Raw genomic sequence first — 21,918 nt, 5'->3', positions numbered from 1 at the left:
TTTTGTTTTGTATCCTAAAATGGGATTGACTTGTTGTTTAAATTGCATCTTAAGTAAGTTTGACCAAGTAGTTTGGAATAGCTGTAGCAGTGTTGGTAGAGTGCATGGGCTAGAAGTATTATTATAGGTGTAACGTGGTTAAAGTTAGCAATTTCCATTTTCACTCTTTTTGACAATTAAATAACCTCACTGTATATTACATTTTATGTGAGAACCCCCCCCCCCCCAAAAAAAAAAAAAAAAAAAAAAAACAGTTCATGTCAGCAGATACAAGGGGTTGAACTTTGAATTGTGTACATTTTACAAGACTAAGATGATCAACAACCCAGAATCATTTGATTGAGATACAAATTATCACAAACTTGTGGTTTTCATTCTCAGTAGATTATAGACTAAAGATTTATTGTTGTTTACATTCCTGTAACCATAAACACCGAGTTGTTTATATTCCTGTAACCATAAAACACCAAGCCATTGATTACAGTTGTGTACACAACAATCAGTACCAACAAATGATAACAGTGTAATTGATCCACTTAATGTAACCATTCACTGCTACCCTACATTTATGTTAAACAAGTGAAAACAACGAGGGATATCTGTCAGTCTTGTAGTGTCCAATTGCTTTGTATCACTGGTATGTTGGTGAAATGTGCACATGGCAAGATTCACTTGACCCCAATAATCACTATATATGATATCATATTTGTACACAAAAAATGAAACTAGAGAGTGGTTTCATATAAATTAAAATAACTTTGATTTATGCATAGTGAACCAGTATACAAGAAATGTCTGTGGAGATGTTTTAATAACTTTGATTTATGCATAGTGAACCTGTATAAAAGAAATGTCTGTGGAGATGTTTTGATTGTCAGGACTGGAAATTTGCCTCAAAAATTGTTAAAGGGGTGAAAAGTTAAACAGGGAAAGTGCTTGGGAAAGGCAGTAAGAGGGGAGGGGTAGGGAAAATTGGGAGAAGGTAAGTAGGAATTAATGGGAAAGTGGTGAATGAAATTGTAATGTATGGAACAGTAAAAAGAATGGAATGTTCAAAACCAATTACATCCTATTTGTTCCAAGTCAGGAAGTAAGACTAAATGCATTGTAGAAAGACAGAACCAACAGATTAGGACAAGTAAAAGGAAAAAAAATCTCCAAAGTTTCAGACTAAACTCATTACTATGCAGTATGTAAGACTAAACTCATTACTATGCAGTATGTCTGTGAGAAGCTGAGTTTACTGGTTTTAAACAAATATTGTAGAAGGTATAGGTTGACAATAAACCTGGTGTTCAAATTCATCCTTAAATACTTGCATTTCAAATGTACTGTAGTTTTCATTACCATTCAAATCATGAAGGATATAAAATGTTAGCCAAGATTTAACTTGTCATGTCAAGGTACACGATTGTATACTTACAGTAGTCTGTAAGGTATGGGGTGCCCTCACACATCACACATCAATCAACCCCCTCAGCAGGCCAGTGAGGGCAGAGTGACACCACATATCTTATGTGTGTAGCAGAGTTATACATTAAACAAACTTAGTTTCTACACATTGTCAAATCTTTTGACATTGGCACAGTCCCACTATCTGGAGGGAGTATGGTGTTGCTGAACTGTTTGTATGTTATATTATTTTCTAGCCTACACTCTTTACCAAGCTGAGCTTCAAAAAGATATTTATGCCATTTGATGAATTCTTTACCTTATGGAATAATTACTGTGGATTCCAAACAAACAAACCACAAGTTTTGTTTTACTAATTTAGTAAAATGAAATTAATGAACATGAGAAGCATTGCCCTCTCAATCGTTAATTAGTAAAAAAATCATCCATTGCTCAATGTGAGGCCAGTGGTAACTCATGGCTAACTGGTAAAATCATCCACTGCTCAATGTGAGGCAGATTGATATTCATTTACCCCCACTATATCAATTACATTACTGAGGGCTGTTTTCATATTCAAATATGGTAATGACTTGTTATCAATAGAGATGAAGATCCTTGGGCTTCTGCTGATGCTCTATGTAAATAAGTTATTTTTAGAATATATTAATACATAGTTTGACTTTGAATCTTTCACACAATAGTTTGATATAGGTTATTGTGTCTATTGTCAGGCTTATGTGAAGTCTTCAAAAGTGTAAATCATATTCGTAACAACAACAACAATAACTACAACAACAACAACAACAACTACAACAAGAACAACAACAACACTTACTTTCTTATTGCAGGTAACAGGATAGGTGTCATTTTTGCCCAATTGTCTTCTAGCCAATCAAAACAAACCTTGTGAAACTCCTCACATTATACCATGCTTTCCATGTGACACTTGCATACTTATAGTAATCAGTTTAAAAGGATAAAAAATAGACTCATATGGCATAATTGATTGAAGTGTTCAGTCTACCGGTAGCTGAGTAGCGTGTTACTGTGGCCGACTATCTCAGTATAATATCATTTAAACTTGATTGATAACCCAGATATAAAGATCCCAACACCTGGATCTTGGTCTCCAACCCAATCACCACGTCTACGACGTAAATCAACAGCTGGTAGCCAGTCAGCATTTGATGTTCAAGAGAAACAGTCAGACAGACCCAGCTGGAGTGATGACCAGAGTGTACTTGACATGTACAAAGGTGTTGAAGCTGCAGAACTAGTGGAACAGCTGAGAGAGACAACATCATTGACAGACCAGGCTGATATTGTACATTTCTTATTTTGTACAAAGTAAGTTTTTAACAAAACAAAATCAGTTGGTGAAATTCCTGGGATGAAGTTGTGTGTGGGTCAAGTTTCATTTAATTGATGCAGCAGTTTTTGAGATAACGTGTCCACAGACAGACAGACAGACAGACAGACAGACAGACAGTTAAGCTATAAAATTGGAAAGATAAAAATGACATCATAGTCAGTTAATGACATCAAATTTAATCATTCTGTAAATACTTCTTACGATAATCTACCCAGAAGTGTTTGCAATTAAATATGTTTTTGAAGATGATATTGTCATGTAAATGTCTCTGTCACTTATAAATTACATTAAATCTTTGGAATATATCAATTGGATTTCATTTTGCCTCTCATAGGGGTCCGAAATGGGATACAGAAATCACAGGACAACCTGGGAGTACAGTGGAAAGTTTATTGATTGAGCTTTACTATAAGGTGAGTTCATGTCAAATTCAGTGATCTTAATGCTGTGTCATGCATGGCAGAGCTGTGATAAAAAAAAATTGAAGCACATGCTGTGTTACTTTTCAAAGTATATGACTTGGCTGGCATCATTTACTCACTGCTTTCTTCACAGCTACAAAGTCAAAGCTGCTGTTTGTTGTGCATTTTTTATTTCTCACTATCCTAGAAAACATACCAAAGTTGAGATTTTGTTGAAGTTTATGTTTTTTTACCCATTCTTCAAGTGTTGTATCTTGCACAACATTCTAACACTGCATAATCAAGTATCCAGGTACACTCCATGCCTTAATATACTGTACAGTGTTTTGTAAAATGCCATCAAATTTGTAGTTTGATCCATACAGACTTATCGACTAAATTATTCAACATTGTGTTGAAGTTACCAATGGTAAGGTCTTGTAAAAGTCAACAAATTACCCTATATAGGAATGCATGTGTTGTTTAATTTGGTAACACAGATAAATCATTATGGCATTCTTTATTATATTTATGTAATGTTTTCTCAAAATGAACAAACTGAAGAATTATATGCTGTATACATATCCAATACTACCTAGTTTGTTGATATCTATCATTGATTCTCAGACCACTACATGAACAGACTAGTTACGCAGCTTTTTCCTTGTATTGGTGTGAAGTTGTCACTTATTTGCTTTTTAGCAATAATCTTTCAATCCTAATTAGGGGCTGTTTATGTACGAAGTCCTGATCTTATGTTTGATCATGACTGTAAAGTAATACGTTATTTGGGCCCTAGATCCATCCCAACCAGATGTTGACAGTCTGTCAGACATCTCTAAACGTATTCCTGTTTGTGTACTATAGTGTATACATGCATAATAACGTAATGTTTGTTGACATGGATTTTGACAGTGAAATGATAGATTTTGATGACTGTGAATGAAATGAAATTTTTTTAGGAATAGACTTTTATGACTCTGAGAACAAGGATGACCATTATTTAAACAATAATGTATGCCCTCCCAGCCCATAATGGACGAAAGCAAACTTTGAACGACGTAATGGCCGAGCCCATTATGGAGTGCAAAGTTTGCTTGAGTCCATTATGGACTGGGAGGGCATACATTATTATTATTATTTTATAGTTTTGCCAATTCCAGTGAATTTGTAGACCGAGAAACGCAAAACAACGTATAATATACACAGCGCTGAACATCGTCTGCCATGTTCGGCCCGGAAGCTGAATACTAATCATAGCGACACACGTACGTACATAAGCTTGTATTGTTATGCTCGTTCCGGGGCCGCGATGCCCAATAACGGAGTACATTATCAGTAATAATGTACAGCGATGACGTCACAAAATTCACTGGAATTGGTAATGCTATAATATAATATGGTATATCGATGATATGATCAAAGATGCATGACTGATCAAAAACTAACAGGCTACAAGGAAGGGAATAGAGTTGAAATGTAGTTTGTTCTAATCCCTGGCCTACACTCAGACCACTACTAGTTAGTGGTCTGAGGCCTACAGTAGTATCCATTTTTCAACTGAACTTACCGTAGCATATGTACAAAAATAGCATAAAAAGTACCATATGTACAACGGTGCAGCAATGGACAATTCAATAATTCACGTTCTGACTTACCCCAGGAAAAAAACCAATAGTCTCACAATGTTTGAATTCCTATGTCAAAATACTTTCAAAATCACTTATTACATATTTATAAATAAAGATTGCTAGGAACAAACAACTTTAACAGAGCATAACTGAAAGTGCAGTGATTTTGATTTTGACTGTGTGACGGTCTTCGTTTCCAGTTATAGATGACACTTACTAACCTTTGACCTTTTCCACACAAAAATGTCAAGACCCTCACTATAATTTTGCACAACGTTCGGCAGTCTTCACAGAGAGTTGAACACAAAAGGCGTGCTTGAAGGGTGATCTTGACAGTAAGAAGTGGGATTAAAAGCCCCATTCACACCTAATACAATAGGCATTGCTAGTCTGTTCTTTTAGTGGTCTGAGATTGATTCAATCATGATTCAATGTGGTCTGATCTTTATCGTCAAGTTTCATCCACTTACTAGGCATATGTACATGTGCAGAGTGAAGCCATAACATGACACAAAGCTGGATACACACATGCAATTAATATCTTGTACTGCAGTGACCTGCACATCTTGTAACTGTACTGTTTTGCTGGAGTGACAGTGTGAATGTGCAGTTAAAGCATTTTGACTTTGTTTATGATGTTATGATGTGTTACATGTACATTAAATCTCAAATCACTAGTGTACAGAAAATGGTGATCTGAGATAAAATGCATGATTATGGCAAAAAATAAACTTGGTTTTTGTCCCAGTTGCTATGATGGAAGCCCTATATATAGTTCATATGTACACGTTGTTCACACTTGCATGAATTCAAAGGTCAACCATAGAAAGGAAAGAGAATTCATTTGAAATGGATAAACTGTAAGTTCTTGAGTAATTGTTTTTGTTTATGGCATAGAAATAAAAAAAATCAACAAAGTGATAACTGTTATTTTGGAACTTCTGCAAAATCCATCATAATTTCCGGTGCAACCAGGAACCATGTGGGGGTGTGGGTTGAGGAGGTGTTATATGTCTCATGAATCTTTCATATGAGATGTCAGTAACATTTAACATAATTATGGACATAAAACCAAGTTTATAAATGCCAATATTTTCATAATTATTATAATACTGAAACTAAATCAGTATAATAATGCTTTATGTCTAAATTTCTCCCAAAATCTATATCCAAATAGCTTTTTAGTAAGTACTGCCTACCTACCCCACCCCTTGATTTTATGTTTCCCCCTTCCCCTTAACATGTTTTTGTAAACATTAGTAGGTAAAGATTATTTTATTTTGGTAATGATATCTACAGGCGGCACGTGAATCTAGTAGAAGTCAGGTAATACTGCTATCAATTCATTCCAGCAAACTCTTAACACAGCTTCTTTATACAATGTATCTCACCAAAGTAATTCAAAAAGCCAACCTAGCTAGCTAACAAACTGATTGCTGCAATGTCACTCTTTTTTTTTAAATGTATTTTTGTCTGTTTTTTGTGTGTGTAATAAAGAGTGTTTACACTTACACTACTGTGAGATGTGAGTAGTTTTAACAAGTTTATTGAATTGTAGCTAAAATGCAGTTACTATGGCGGATATTTAAAAGGTTGTCAGATACAATATTCAAAAAAGTTTTTTAGATTTGAACTGTGCATGATATCAAAACCAACTTGACTACCTTTAACTATAGCTGTAAATGTAAACACCTCAATAGTAATATAACATGCCAATCTGATTAAAATCTGATGTGTTGTACACTTCGCAATTTCTTTTTGGCTGTTATGTTTACTGTCGTTTGTTCTTTTGTGTGCACTCGTTACATACATTCGACACAATACCATAGGCGTTCCCGTATCAAATCTCGGCACTGAGTGAATTCACTCAACAAATGAGAATGCGTAATGCGCCAAAACATACGGGTACAGTACTTCAGAGTGCTCTGTTCAAAAAGAATATGAGCACAGAGTGCAGACAATGATGTTATCGTTATTGTTTGGTGGTTCTCTTTCTTTCAATTTCAAGTGTTGAGTGTATATATTGTAAGACAGATTCTGATTGGCTACTCGTAAGTACGAGATTTGGAACGGGAACGCCTATGGTGTTGTGTCAGATGTATGCAACGAGCACTCACAAAAGAACAAACGACAGTAAACGTAACAGCCAAAAAGAACAAACGACAGTAAACGTAACAGCCAAAAAGAAATGAAGTGTACAATACACTGGATTTTAATCCTATTGATAACAGTCTAGGTGTGACAGCTATTGCATGGCAGATCTTTAATATAATGTTACCCCAGTGTGACGGTGACTTAATGTTACCCCAGTGTGATGGTGACTTAATGTTACCCCAGTGTGACGGTGACTTAATGTTACCCCAGTGTGACGGTGACTTAATGTTACCCCAGTGTGACGGTGACTTAATGTTACCCCAGTGTGATGGTGACTTAATGTTACCCCAGTGTGATGGTGACTTAATGTTACCCCAGTTTGACGGTGACTTAATGTTACCCCAGTGTGACGGTGACTTAATGTTACCCCAGTGTGACTGTGACTATAGGACACTGTCTATGCTGTAACTTAATGTTTGGTGTACTACTTGAATGGTCTACTGTGGAAAACTTACTCTAACCTATGAAGCAAAAATAGACACAAACAGAACTAGTATTCAACATACAGCATTTTACAACAGACTGTCAGAGATAAAGTACAGTATACATGTAGGTAGTCTAGAGGAAGATTAAAGGGCCGTTGTGCTGTTCTGATATGAGTCAGGGGTAATAAATGTCAAACGTTTTGACCACGGAGTGGGAAAGTGCTATATAAGAACCCAACATTATTATTATTATTATTATTATTATTATTATTATTATATGAGTACATGTCGGTGATACTTTAATTTCATATTAAGCATATTTTCACAGTCCAAGTGACTTCTAGAAATAACAATTAAAGTAAGAAAAAAATACATTATATAAGCCATTTGTTTTATTAAAGTTCCTAAATTTCAGCAATAAATGATAATTTTCACTGAAATACACACATGGGGTTGTCATCATGCAGTCAGTGACATTGTGATTTGTCTGTCATAGAGGGCATCTCATGTAGTCAGTAACATTGTGATTTGTCTGTCATAGAGGGCATCTCATGCAGTCAGTAACATTGTGATTTGTCTGTCATAGAGGGCATCTCATGCAGTCAGTAACATTGTGATTTGTCTGTCATAGAGGGCATCTCATGCAGTCAGTAACATTGTGATTTGTCTGTCATAGAGGGCATCTCATGCAGTCAGTAACATTGTGATTTGTCTGTCATAGAGGGCATCTCATGCAGTCAGTAACATTGTGATTTGTCTGTCATAGAGGGCATCTCATGCAGTCAGTGACATTGTGATTTGTCTGTCATAGAGGGCATCTCATTTTATAATTTAACCAAGTTGAAGAAATGTAGGGTTGGTTGGGTCACGAGAAACATAGAATTAAGTATGACCACACTCACCAACAGCAACTGTGACTATATAAAATTATGAAATAATGAAATGACTTCAGAACCCAATGTTTATGAAAATGCCTTTATTTCCTGGAGTGACATTCATGAAGTATTCATTTAGTGTTGGAAGTATCGAGCCTGAAATATCAGAAGATAAACAGAACTTATTACTAGGTACATTTGTATACCAACCTGACAAAGACTATCACATAACATGACAAACTTTATGAAATGGAACACAGACCTGACTGCAGCACCAATCCAATCTAATACACAATTGATGAGTTGGAGAACTACTGAACACAGACTGACTGCAGCACCAATCCAATCTAATACATAATTAATGAGTTGGACAACTACTGAACACCAGGACTGAGTGAGAATCATCATTAATCTATGTGAAGGAAAAAACTGTAGAATCAGCTATAGCCACAGCCATAGCCACATCCATAGCCATAGCCATAGGAATAACTACAATCAGAACATCAACTGGAACTGTGCATCTGTTATTAACAAAGCCGACATGACTTACCTAAAAAGATCAGGGTGGCTGTCAATATGAGATTCTACTATACAAAGATCAGGGTGGCTGTCAACATGACATTCTACTATACAAAGATCAGGGTGGCTGTCAATATGAGATTCTACTATACAAAGATCAGGGTGGCTGTCAACATTAGATTCTACTATTCAATGATCAGGGTGGCTGTCAACATGACATTCTGCTATACAAAGATCAGGGTGGCTGTCAACACGAGCTTCTACTATACAATGATCAGGGTGGCTGTCAACACAAGATTCTACTATACAAAGATCAGGGTGGCTGTCAACATGAGATTCTACTATTCAAAGATCAGGGTGGCTGTCAACATGAGATTCTACTATACAAAGATCAGGGTGGCTGTCAACACGAGCTTCTACTATACAATGATCAGGGTGACTGTCAACATGAGATTCTACTATTCAAAGATCAGGGTGACTGTCAACATGAGATTCTACTATACAAAGATCAGGGTGGCTGTCAACACAAGATTCTACTATACAAAGATCAGGGTGGGTGTCAACATGAGATTCTACTATACAAAGATCAGGGTGGCTGTCAACACAAGATTCTACTATACAAAGATCAGGGTGGCTGTCAACACGAGCTTCTACTATACAATGATCAGGGTGGCTGTCAACACAAGATTCTACTATACAAAGATCAGGGTGGCTGTCAACACAAGATTCTACTATTCAATGATCAGGGTGGCTGTCAACATGAGATTCTACTATACAATGATCAGGGTGGCTGTCAACATGAGATTCTACTATTCAAAGATCAGGGTGGCTGTCAACATGAGATTCTACTATTCAAAGATCAGGGTGGCTGTCAACATGAGATTCTACTATACAAAGATCAGGGTGGCTGTCAACATGAGATTCTACTATTCAAAGATCAGGGTGACTGTCAACATGAGATTCTACTATACAAAGATCAGGGTGGCTGTCAACATGAGATTCTACTATACAAAGATCAGGGTGGCTGTCAACATGAGATTCTACTATACAATGATCAGCAGAGATGGGACATCATATAATTAGTAAAAATCTGTTCTTTGGTTGATCATACTGCCACCAAGAGGTCAGCTGTATTACAGTCTGTATAATTGTCATTCCAATGAAAATCATGAACCAGGACAGATTGAAAGCTCAATGTCTCCGTAAATAAACTAATATACTGAAAAATATAATTGCATAATTTGTGTACTTCTATGAAAGATTTTAAGTTCAGATTGTGGTTTAAACAATTCAAAATATAATTTCTATCCATTTGTTGTACAGCAGTTATTTACCAGTTTAAAAAAACATTGGACAGTCTAGTAGGTACTCTGTAAAAATCTCTGCTATGATAATATATCTTGTTGTAAATACTATATAAATCTAACCCTTTCTTTTAATCTCTTCCATTGTTTAAATGATTTTCATACCCTGAAGGTAAAAGAACAGAAAGAAACAACAAAGTACATTCAATATCTCTTTTAATACTTTATTTTCAGGCATGCTGTGTGACAAATCTTGTTTTGTACTTTTACTTTAAATTTAAAGGCAAAATGAATTCTGTACATACTCTGAACTTTTGTATGGTCTCTCAAGTGTGTTAATAACTAATATTGTACCTTTTATTTCTGTATTATCTATAAAGAACAGGTGGACTTCCTATAGTCATATACCAGAATACAAGGCAACATTTTCCCTGTTTGTCAGTGAGAGATTTAAAGTATAAAAAGTCTGAATTTACATACCATAGTGATTCAACAAAATAACAAAAATACATTTATTCCAATGTTTAAGCTTATAAACTAAATTCTTCTGCTGTTTTTAGGTAAACTGTGTCTCAACAGTTTTGATGTTTGCTGACAGTGATAATATTTGTAGCAACTATTGTTAAACTGAACTGCTTCCAATTTCAGGCTGCCCATGTAAAACACTGGTCTATAGTACGACATACAGCAGGTATGCTAGGAAAGAGAGTTGAAGACTTAGCACAAACAGCTACAGATTTGATTGTCAGACAAAAACAGTTGACTGTTGGCATGCCTCCAGAACCACGAGAGAAAATCATCACTGCACCATTGCCACCAAATGAACTCAAAAACATCATCTATGAGGCATGTGGTGAAGATAGTAGTACAGCTGTTTTAACACAGGTATGTATATGTATGTATATTGTAAACAGTTGTCTTTTGCATGCAATCTTTATCTGAGCAATAAATTTATTAGTTACATCTTTATCAAGACAATTTGACGCTGAAGTGAGAAATACCAGATATGTTATATAGGTGCATAGCCCCCAAAAAATTTAAGTGTGTAAAATCATTGTCTGACAATGTTGTATAGAAAAAGTACTGTACCAGTATCATAAACCAAAGAATAATGCTATCTAATCCTTATATATTGGCCCACTGGTAAGATAGCCAATAGGAAATGAATATGGGTGTTCTGATTGAACTATTCTACAACTATTCTGTTCAGAGTTTACACCTGTCTGTAATATCAATGAACCAGTACATCTACACCCTACATTGACATGAGGCATATCTCAAAGAGTGATAGCATATTTTATACTTATGCCAAGTCACTATCACTGTATCAGTACTCATATAGGCCTATAACTAAACACGGCAAAGAAACCTGCAGTATGTACACAGTCTCTAGATTTTCAATTTCAGGAATACATCTGTAATTCCTTCCCAATGCATATGAAGTTACAAATCATGGTCCTGTGTGATATCTTACAGGACTATCAGTCATTGACTGTGTGATATTGTACAGGACTACCCAAGTCATTGACTGTGATATCACACAGGACTATCTAAGTCATTGACTGTGTGATATCTTACTGGACTATCCAAGTCATTGACTGATACCTTACAGGACTATCCAAGTCATTGACTGATGTCTTACAGGGTTAAGTCATTGGCTGTGATATCATACAGGACTATCTAAGTCATTGTGATATCTTACAGGACTATCTAAGTCATTGTGATATCTTACAGGACTATCCAAGTCATTGTGATATCTTACAGGACTATCCAAGTCATTGACTGATGTCTTACAGGGTTAAGTCATCGACTGTGATATCATACAGGACTATCTAAGTAATTGACTGTGTGATATCTTACATGACTATCCAAGTCATTGATAAACCACCACGTACATTGTAGTAACAGCATAGGAGTATCTTTGTAGATGCTCAACAACATACATGTATGTTTATACTATTGTCTGTTATTTGTTTTCTCAGGAAATCCTGTTTTACCTGGCTGCATTCATTAAGACAGAACCACAGCTATTCCATGAAATGTTACGTCTTCGTGTGGGTCTCATCATACAAGTGATGTCATCAGAGTTAGCAAGGTCATTAGAATGTTCAGGTTAGTACCAGCTATCTATCACTTTATCTCTACAATCTGGTAATGTTACAACCATTACAGTTCTGAATGCCTGTTTGTTCTATCTGTACAAGTTTACCAGTAGTTGGCCTTTCAGATATTCTTTGTGCTGAGAAAGACAACTAATTGTAAGATCACACTATGAAAAAGTGTTTATTTATCAGACTTTCTTTAGATTGATTCATTTCCTCTTGTATTGTGAGTTGTTTTTGTCAAATTATTGCATATTTAAAGAACTCAATTTCCATTTTTGTTGACTGTTAGCTGAAGAAGCATATGAACATTTGATGAATCTGAGTCCATATGAAATGAAATGTCTACTACATCACATTCTAAGTGGAAAGGAATTTGGTGTCACAAGTAGTAAGTATACTTATAAGAGTCTTTAGTGTAACAATGTCTTTGTCAACAGATGCCATTTGATCAAGTCAAAACTTGGGGGGGGGGGGTTCAGATGAAAAAATAATGATGTACAGAATTTCAAAATATTTTAGAGATGTATTTTGTACACTTAATTTCAAAAGTGATATATTGTTAGGCTTTACACTCCTAGATATATAATAGATAAGTACATGTATGTATCAGTCTGGCATTTTGACAAAGTGCTGGACATGGCATGTACCTGCCAATAGGTGTCCAATGGAATCACAATGTGTTTGAACATTTCTGGTGATATATGTAGTCTATGGCTTCACAAAGCACTTGTCAATAAATCTTTTCAAGTACTCTTTTTTACAGTTAGTGTCCTGTTTGTACTATGCCATTAACAGTCCATCTCAACAAATATCAGATAATTGCCGTTAAGATCTGACTTCACTTACCTTTGTCCAATGTATTCCTACTACATGTATTTGTCTCTTACATCCTAAAATTGGTCACATTTTATAGAAATGTGAATTACCACCAACATGATGTTTATGTCAATATATAATCACCATTAATTATCATACTGTTTGTTTACACTTAAATACCACAATGGAAATAAGTTTTAATTGATTCCTTGTGTTATCCATGTAGATGGGGGGGGAGGGGGGGGCTTTATATGTCTATTTTGACAACATTTTATTGTCAAAGAACTCTAAATCTAAAATTGAAATGTGTACACTTAGTTACGGAAAGTTTATCTGTAGGTTGTGTACTGACTGAATGTTATTTGTAAATCATATACAGTATTGTGTTGCTATTATTGTAAGCTTGAATGACATGCAGCATGCAGCTGTGGTAGGGAATCTTGTTATGATTTTTGAAATGCCAAAATGAAAATGGTTGAATCTGCAAAAAAGCCAAGTTTGTGTACCAGTATAATGCTGTGTTTACATTACAATGTTACTTATTCTAGCTCTGGATGGGATGCATCGTTATGATTCTGGTATGTCATCTTCAAATACAACATACAGCAAACTAACAGTCATTTGCTTTAATTGTCATGTTCTCTTGTCAGTTGTTATGCTACAAAGCTGTGACAGCTCATTTGTATATTTCTCTTCACCTCTGCCTTTATGTCAAGTCACAAGTGTCACTTCGCTGACAGTGTGTGTGTAATGTTTGAATGTACACAGTGCAAGCTTATATGTAGCTTTACCTACATGTACATGTACAAAGTCTTGGATACTGATTGTGATTTTTTTAGAAATGGATATTGTTGAGGCATATGATGCCATCTTGCATTAACTTGAGACTAAATATTTAAGTGTAATCATTGACAAAAATAACAGACAAAGATTGAAATCTAACTGCTGTAGATGGTGTTTGCTTGGTATTTGTGTTTGTCGTCAGTTGTAGTACATGTGTAGAGCCTTGTTAGGCTACATCTTCACTATTATCTGAGGCTACACCTTCACTATTATCTGGCATATCATACCCGTATGAAACTTACAAGCTTTCATCATTGTATTGTGTTTTCACAAAACATACTCCAGTCACCTTGGTGATCATAGAGATGCATGGATGATGTGTTTATCAGAAGTCAGATACATCATATCAACAACAATCAGACATGAATTTAAATGTGTAATCTTTGTTGCTTTACAGTTCATTTTTCTGTTGGCCCAGACCAGAATAGACAACTATCGATATTTGGATTACCCAAGGATGAAATTACTGGCATTGCTAGACTCAAAAACCAAGTTAAGGTATGTGTGATATGTTTGATAGATTCAGTGATTTCATTTCAAGGTTAGATCAGAGACATTTCTGTGTCAATTTGGTTAAAACTATCCTCACACTTCTATATGTGAATTCTCCTTTAGCATCATACATTGTTATTTGTATGTAGTCAAGAAGTATATGACTTAAGGTGTTCAAGAACCGTGGTGGTATGGATGTTTATATGACTTAAGGTGTTCAAGAACCGTGGTGGTATGGATGTTTATATGACTTAAGGTGTTCAAGAACCATGGTGGTATGGATGTTTGAATGGTTATGTTATGACTAGCTGTAAGGTGTCAGTTTGGGCATTCAACTGTCATTGGTTTCTGAAGTCTCTAGCCAAGATTTTATAAACAATTCTTACCAATCAATCAAGCTGTATAAATGGGACCCCATATAGGACTGAAGTTGCTATAAAACATAGATTGCAATGGATTGTATGTTCCCCATGTAGTTCAAGCTGTGTGAGACTGTAGCCAATATAGGTCTTTGCCAAGAATAATGAAATGTACAGCGCTTTGATGCTGACATTCATTTGTGGAAGGTTGTTTCAAAAGATGTTTCATAATTATAATTCAAATTCAAAGTAAGTGAATGCGTTTTCCATTTTACTACAGTCAAGGAGAGCCAGTACAATCAGTCCTATATCACCACCTGGAAGTGATAGCATGGAAAGATTGGAAGAAGTGATGGCACCAGATAGACAGGGTCAGTGGTTACGTAGACGACGTTTAGATGGTGCTCTCAATAGGGTACCTGTAGGATTCTATGAGAAGCTATGGAAAGTCTTAGAAAAGGTCTGTACATCTTTAATTTACATGCATTACTTTACCATCCAATAAATCTAACTACAGTTTGTATTCAGTTCAGTGGATTCTCAAAATTATGTTTCCAGTGCATTATATGTTTGCAAGAGTGTAACATTATTACCATCATTTCACATTACCATGTTGTTGTTCTGGTTGACTTTGTCTGCTTCAGTGAAATGTGTGTCATTCAAGAGTAAATAACTAAACAGTGTCTTCATCCTCAATACAAGGAAATCCATTCAATATATTATTCTTATCCCTTTTTAAACTCTGTGTATTTCTTGTGACGATCTTGCTCAGATCTCCTCAGAATTTTAAACGACATAGTTGTGAAGTAACAAGCTAGGATAGTGACCATTCATTCATGTATTTGTTTTGCTAAGGTTAGGGTGTAAATAACCCAACTACAATCCCAAACCTAATACTAGTGCTAACTACATGTATTTTAAGTCTTTATCTCCTGTATCCATATCTGTTTGAATGTACATGTAGTATATAATTGTCTCTTGTACTCTTAGTCCACTGTGTTACATTTTTGCTTTCTTCATAAGTTATTATAATCCAATAATGTTTATTGCAGTGTCACCTGTCAGCATGTCAGTGGAATGTGGATTTGAAACCTAATATTGCACAACTGTTACATATGTTTTCATTTCAAAATAAAGAAACCGACTGACAGTGAATTCTTCCTCTAATTAATCTAATTTTGCTGTTGATTGCAGTGTCAGGGTCTATCAGTTGAAGGTCATATGTTATGGCAAGGAATGACAAGTGAGATGACTGCCGGAGAGTTTAAGTTTGCATTGAGTGTTGAAACTGTATTGAATAGAATACCACAACCCGAATATCGACAGTTGATGGTAGAAGCATTGATGGTGTTATCTCTGATTGTGGAAAATGACTTTGCTAGCAATCTAGGTGGTGTCATTGCCATTGATAGATTGGTTTATGAAGCCAATGAAATCTTCCTCAAACAACAGGTTAGAATCATATCTAGACTAATACAGTGATAGATTAAATGTTTGCACTCCATGCAACGGTTTCAATTGACAGCAGTGTGGATTGCTTACAATTGACAGCAGTGTGGACTGCTTTCAATTGACAGCAGTGAGGACTGCTTACAATTGACAGCAGTGTGGATTGCTTACAATTGACAGCAGTGTGTATTGCTTACAATTGACAGCAGTGTGGACTGCTTACAATTGACAGCAGTGTGGATTGTTTACAATTGACAGCAGTGTGTATTGCTTACAATTGACAGCAGTGTAGATTGCTTACAATTGACAGCAGTGTGTATTGCTTACAATTGACAGCAGTGTGTATTGCTTACAATTGACAGCAGTGTGGACTGCTTACAGTTGACAGCAGTGTAGATTGCTTACAATTGACAGCAGTGTGGATTGCTTACAATTGACAGCAGTGTAGATTACTTACAGTTGACAGCAGTGTAGATTGCTTACAGTTGACAGCAGTGTGGATTGCTTACAATTGACAGTAGTGTGTATTGCTTACAATTGACAGCAGTGTGTATTGCTTACAATTGACAGCAGTGTAGATTGCTTACAATTGACAGTGTAGATTGCTTACAGTTGACAGCAGTGTAGATTGCTTACAATTGACAGCAGTGTGGATTGCTTACAATTGACAGTAGTGTAGATTGCTTACAGTTGACAGCAGTGTAGATTGCTTACAGTTGACAGCAGTGTAGATTGCTTACAGTTGACAGCAGTGTGGATTGCTTACAATTGACAGCAGTGTGGATTGCTTACAATTGACAGCAGTGTAGATTGCTTACAGTTGGCAGCAGTGTAGATTGCTTACAGTTGACAGCAGTGTGGATTGCTTACAATTGACAGCAGTGTGTATTGCTTACAATTGACAGCAGTGTGTATTGCTTACAATTGACAGCAGTGTGGATTGCTTACAATTGACAGTGTGGATTGCTTACAATTGACAGCAGTATGGATTGCTTACAATTGACAGCAGTGTGGATTGCTTACAATTGACAGCAGTGAGGATTGCTTACAATTGACAGCAGTGTGGATTGCTTACAATTGACAGCAGTGTGTATTGCTTACAATTGACAGCAGTGTGGACTGCTTACAATTGACAGCAGTGTGTATTGCTTACAATTGACAGCAGTGAGGACTGCTTACAATTGACAGCAGTGTAGATTGCTTACAATTGACAGCAGTGTGTATTGCTTACAATTGACAGCAGTGTGTATTGCTTACAATTGACAGCAGTGTGGATTGCTTACAATTGACAGCAGTGTGTATTGCTTACAATTGACAGCAGTGTGGATTGCTTACAATTGACAGCAGTGTGGATTGCTTACAATTGACAGCAGTGTGGATTGCTTACAATTGACAGCAGTGTGGACTGCTTACAATTGACAGCAGTGTGGATTGCTTACAGTTGACAGCAGTGTGGACTGCTTACAATTGACAGCAGTGAGGATTGCATACACTTGACAAATCTTTAAGGGGGGGGTTCACTGTCATACTGATAAGGCTTGATTTCACATTTCAAAATCAGTCTTTAATACACAGAATACTGTCATATAAGACCAGGTCCTGTATTTGTTCAATTACATCAACAATGTCTGATTTTTTTAGTCCCCGCGGACGAAGTCCAGAACGGGGACCTATGGATTGGGTTCCGTCCGTCCGTCCGTCCGCAGCTGTTTCCAATATGGCTGCCTGCCAGCCATTTTGTTTGCGAAATTTCATGTCCAAAGCCATAACTCAGACATGCTTGAACAGATCTCATTTAAAGTTGGTATTAGGACAGTGTTCTATGACATACATGTGCATATCCATTTTCGTCGTGATACGATCCAATATGGCTGCCTGGCAGCCATTTTGTTTGTGAATTTTCCATGTCCAAAGCCATAACTCAGACTCCATTTTCATTGTGATATGATCCCCCATACCCAACCAATCCTTTATTGTTGGAGGCATATTCCATGTCCAACAAGCACACACAACATATCTAAGTCTGTTTGTTTTAGGTTCACAAATGTTGTTGCGTGATCAGAGTAGTGATAATTCCTTAAAACCCAATTATAGCGGGGACTATGTCATTCTCAATGACTTGTTGAATATATATTTTTTTTTATTTTTTTTTTATTATTTTTTTTTTATTATTTTTTTTTTTTTTTTTTTTGGGGGGGGGGGGGGGGTGGCCTGAAGTAATAATTATGTAGACAAGACCAAGCACATCCATCATTTTGACTGGAAAGCTATTTTTGTGAGTAGTTTTCTCAGAACACCATATTGTAGAAAGACAAATCTGGTTCTGTCTGTATAAAGATGACAGATTTGACATTTGCAATCACATGTCAATGTTCCGTTATATGTTACAGGCAGAAGATGATGGTGATGCAACGTTATGCTGTGTTCGTCAAGATCCAAGCTTTGCCAAACCTAGCATCCTGAAATGTGGTGGAGCCTCTGGTATTTGCCAGCATTTTTATGACAGTGCACCTAGTGGACGTTATGGTACTATGACTTTCCTGGCTAAAGCCACAGCAGCAACACTACATTTCCCTCAACAGAAAGATGAATGTGTTATCAGCTAAGTTTACATAGCCGGTTACTGTGACTTTTCTGGTTAATACCACTACTGTAGTACCTTAGGCCACAACAGAAAGATGAATGTGTTATCAGCTAAGTTTGCACATAGAACCTCCACCAACTCACTATGCAGATATCCTTTGATGTTTACCACATTTGCGTATCCTGTTGATGGAGGGTATATGGTTTGCATAGCTTAGTACCGTGACTCTCCTGGCTAAAACCAAAGTATGGAGTAACTCTGCATTTCAGCTTAGTTTGCAAGGCTACCAAATATATCTCAATCTAAACCATGTAGCTAATAAATTAGAACACAAGATTTAGCCAACCCTCTGATGTTGATGATTGTAGGTTTTGATTTGATTACATTGATTGCATATACTTTCAAGTATAAGTCTTGTCAAGGCTTACTTTATATGTACATCTACAGTGTAAACCTGATACTTTTAAGGAGAATCTTATCAGGGGTAACTATGACAACTTAGATATGTACAGCATAGATCTGTTGTGGTCAACTTAGCTGAGAAGACTGAGTGTTCAAATTTGTGTTCATATAGGCCGGTAAATCAATTAGACCTGCAAAGAAGAAAGAAAATGAAAGATACTGCAATCGATATACTGTATTGAAATGCTGATTCAGAATTTTATCATCAAAGTTTAGATTGACTTTTGGTGCAGTCTAGCTCTTCCAATTATAAACAGATCATGTATATATGCCACATTGCAAGGAGTTAGCAATCTAAAAATGGCAGCTAGAATTTGTCTGTCTGACACACGAGTTGAAGGGCTGACAAACTCACACAACCTGTGCACAGTTTCTGGAGATTTCTCAAATCAGAACGTGTTTTGTCAGTATACAATTAAGAATGGCTTTGTATAGGTGTCAAAAAGTCTTCTCCTTGTCACACTATCAAACTGACATACATTGATACACAGTGCCTCTATCAGCTAGAGGGACTCATGATTGATACTAGCAACATTGGGTGCTTGTGATCTATAGGTTAACTAGTGTTCTTATCGGTTTGTTTATGTCTATGCAGGTCAGTCATATTATCAGATACCAGATAACTAACTTTCAGAGACATAAAGGCATCTTGTGAATCTACATTTTGTAGATTAAAGGCAACCATTGTTGTTTTTGTATCAATGTATTTTATCAGTTTGATGGTGTGATAAGGAGAAGACTTTTCAGGACCTAGAAAGCCAGCTTTCATAGAACACCACTGATAAAGCAGTGTTCTTATCAGCAGCATCTCTAGACAATTGCTGTAAGTGTTGTAAACTACATCCCTAAATTATTTGACATGCATATTTCAGCTGTAAATGAGAACATATTTAAACAATTTAAATCTCCCACTAGTGTCACACATAATGAATTTTCTAAATATGACAAATCTCTTCTGCAACTACACGTATTATGTGAATATCAAAGATGGAAGCTTCCAAAACACAGCATCCTTGCTGTGATGAATCATTGAAAAAAACAACCACTTGATAATACTAACCCTTCACCCTTACCTCACCCTGTGTATTCCATCTCAGCCCATTGGCAGTGTCAGCAAAGTCCTAGATAACATTATATTAAATAGATTCAAGTGTTTACAATGAAACATGAAATAGTACTTGTCATGTTGATTTGTGTGAATGCAAAAATTAGAATTTAATCTTTAGTGTGAAGTGTAAAGTAATTGTATTTACTAAATGTAGGTGTTTCATATTGTTCCACTGTGATACAGAGTGGTACAAAAATAGCTCCAAGTACCACCTACCAATTCTCAATGATATTACACCAGATGACACTCAATGAACCACACTCCTTATACATCCATCACCTTTGACTTTATCAATGTCTACAGTGTTGAGATGAACAGAAACAGAAAGATTATAGCCTATATTGTGTTAATTTGACATTTCTACATTGTGTTAATTTGACATCATTGTACATTGTGTTAATTTGACATAATCGTACATTGTGTTAACTGGACATAATTGTACATTGTGTTAATTTGACATAATTGTACATTGTGTTAATTTGACATTTCTACACTGTGTTAATTTGACATCATTGTACATTGTGTTAATTTGACATAATTGTACATTGTGTTAATTTGACATTTCTACATTGTGTTAATTTGACATCATTGTACATTGTGTTAAGTTGACATAATTGTACATTGTGTTAACTGGACATAATTGTACATTGTGTTAATTTGACATAATTGTACATTGTGTTAATTTGACATTTCTACACTGTGTTAATTTGACATAATTGTACATTGTGTTAATTTGACATAATTGTACATTGTGTTAATTTGACATAATTCTACATTGTGTTAACTTGACATAATTCTACATTGTGTTAATTTGACATAATTGTACATTGTGTTAATTTGACATAATTGTACATTGTGTTAATTTGACATAATTCTACATTGTGTTAATTTGACGTAATTCTACATTGTGTTAATTTGACATCATTCTTGCTGATGATACCTGCTGTACATAGTAATCACATTTGTTACATTATGTCTTGTTTAAATGTTCATATATATTTCATTTATTTTTATTTATATTTTGAATTTAGTAAGTGTGATTATTGTTGGCACTGATCTTGAAAATAATTTCCTCAGGAGTTTTGAAGATATTATGATGTTAATCAACATGTGTGACAGTTATACCCTGAAATCAATACCATTTCTACTTTCAGTTTTAAGTACTGTTTGTAATATGTCTGGCAATGAATTTATCCGATAATCATTTGCATGTAACTTCAGTAAGTTTCTTGAGCTCAGGTTTTTGTATGTGAATTAAATAGATGATGAATATTATGGCAGCGGCAGTAGTGATGGCGACGAGGAAGATGATGATGATAGACATGTAGGACTGTTGAGAAAATAGTGCAAAGTATGACATGTTTACCATGTGTGCATTTTATATACTGAAGTGTACATCATCTGTTTAGAATGATGTAAGGGATTAGTGACATGGTCTATCATTTCATTATTTTCCATTTTATAAGCAAGGCATATGAACTTACATATCATTGCTTTCTTTAATTTTCAACTGATGTGTATGTGTACCTCACAGTTTGGTTTGGAATCTATGTCTCACCATGTGTTGGACTTCATTTGTACAGTGTAGAAAACATACTTTTAACTTTCCATCCTTTTTTTTAGT

General features: G+C 35.7%; 1 protein-coding gene across 4 annotated transcripts in view; it reads left to right on the top strand.

Moving 5' to 3' along the window:
- LOC144438786 (phosphorylase b kinase regulatory subunit alpha, liver isoform-like) overlaps positions 1-20,720 on the top strand; it is a 56,336-nt gene extending 35,616 nt beyond the window's left edge. For 2 of the 4 annotated variants that reach the window (XM_078127957.1, XM_078127954.1), the window contains 10 exons: positions 2,493-2,742; positions 3,102-3,180; positions 6,099-6,125; positions 10,725-10,961; positions 12,059-12,188; positions 12,471-12,569; positions 14,238-14,338; positions 14,972-15,151; positions 15,886-16,143; positions 18,531-20,720. In XM_078127957.1, the coding sequence (XP_077984083.1) occupies positions 2,493-2,742; positions 3,102-3,180; positions 6,099-6,125; positions 10,725-10,961; positions 12,059-12,188; positions 12,471-12,569; positions 14,238-14,338; positions 14,972-15,151; positions 15,886-16,143; positions 18,531-18,746 (1,577 nt within the window). In that variant the 3' untranslated portion in view covers positions 18,747-20,720. The remainder of the gene's footprint in view (positions 1-2,492; positions 2,743-3,101; positions 3,181-6,098; positions 6,126-10,724; positions 10,962-12,058; positions 12,189-12,470; positions 12,570-14,237; positions 14,339-14,971; positions 15,152-15,885; positions 16,144-18,530) is intronic. The other 2 variants (XM_078127956.1, XM_078127955.1) reach the window with 2 other exon arrangements.
- The last annotated feature ends 1,198 nt before the right edge of the window (positions 20,721-21,918 follow it).

This window comes from Glandiceps talaboti, chromosome 8, assembly GCF_964340395.1.
Source record: "Glandiceps talaboti chromosome 8, keGlaTala1.1, whole genome shotgun sequence".
Classification (NCBI taxonomy): Eukaryota; Metazoa; Hemichordata; class Enteropneusta; family Spengelidae; genus Glandiceps; species Glandiceps talaboti.
This window is presented reverse-complemented; position numbering and strand designations above follow the sequence as displayed.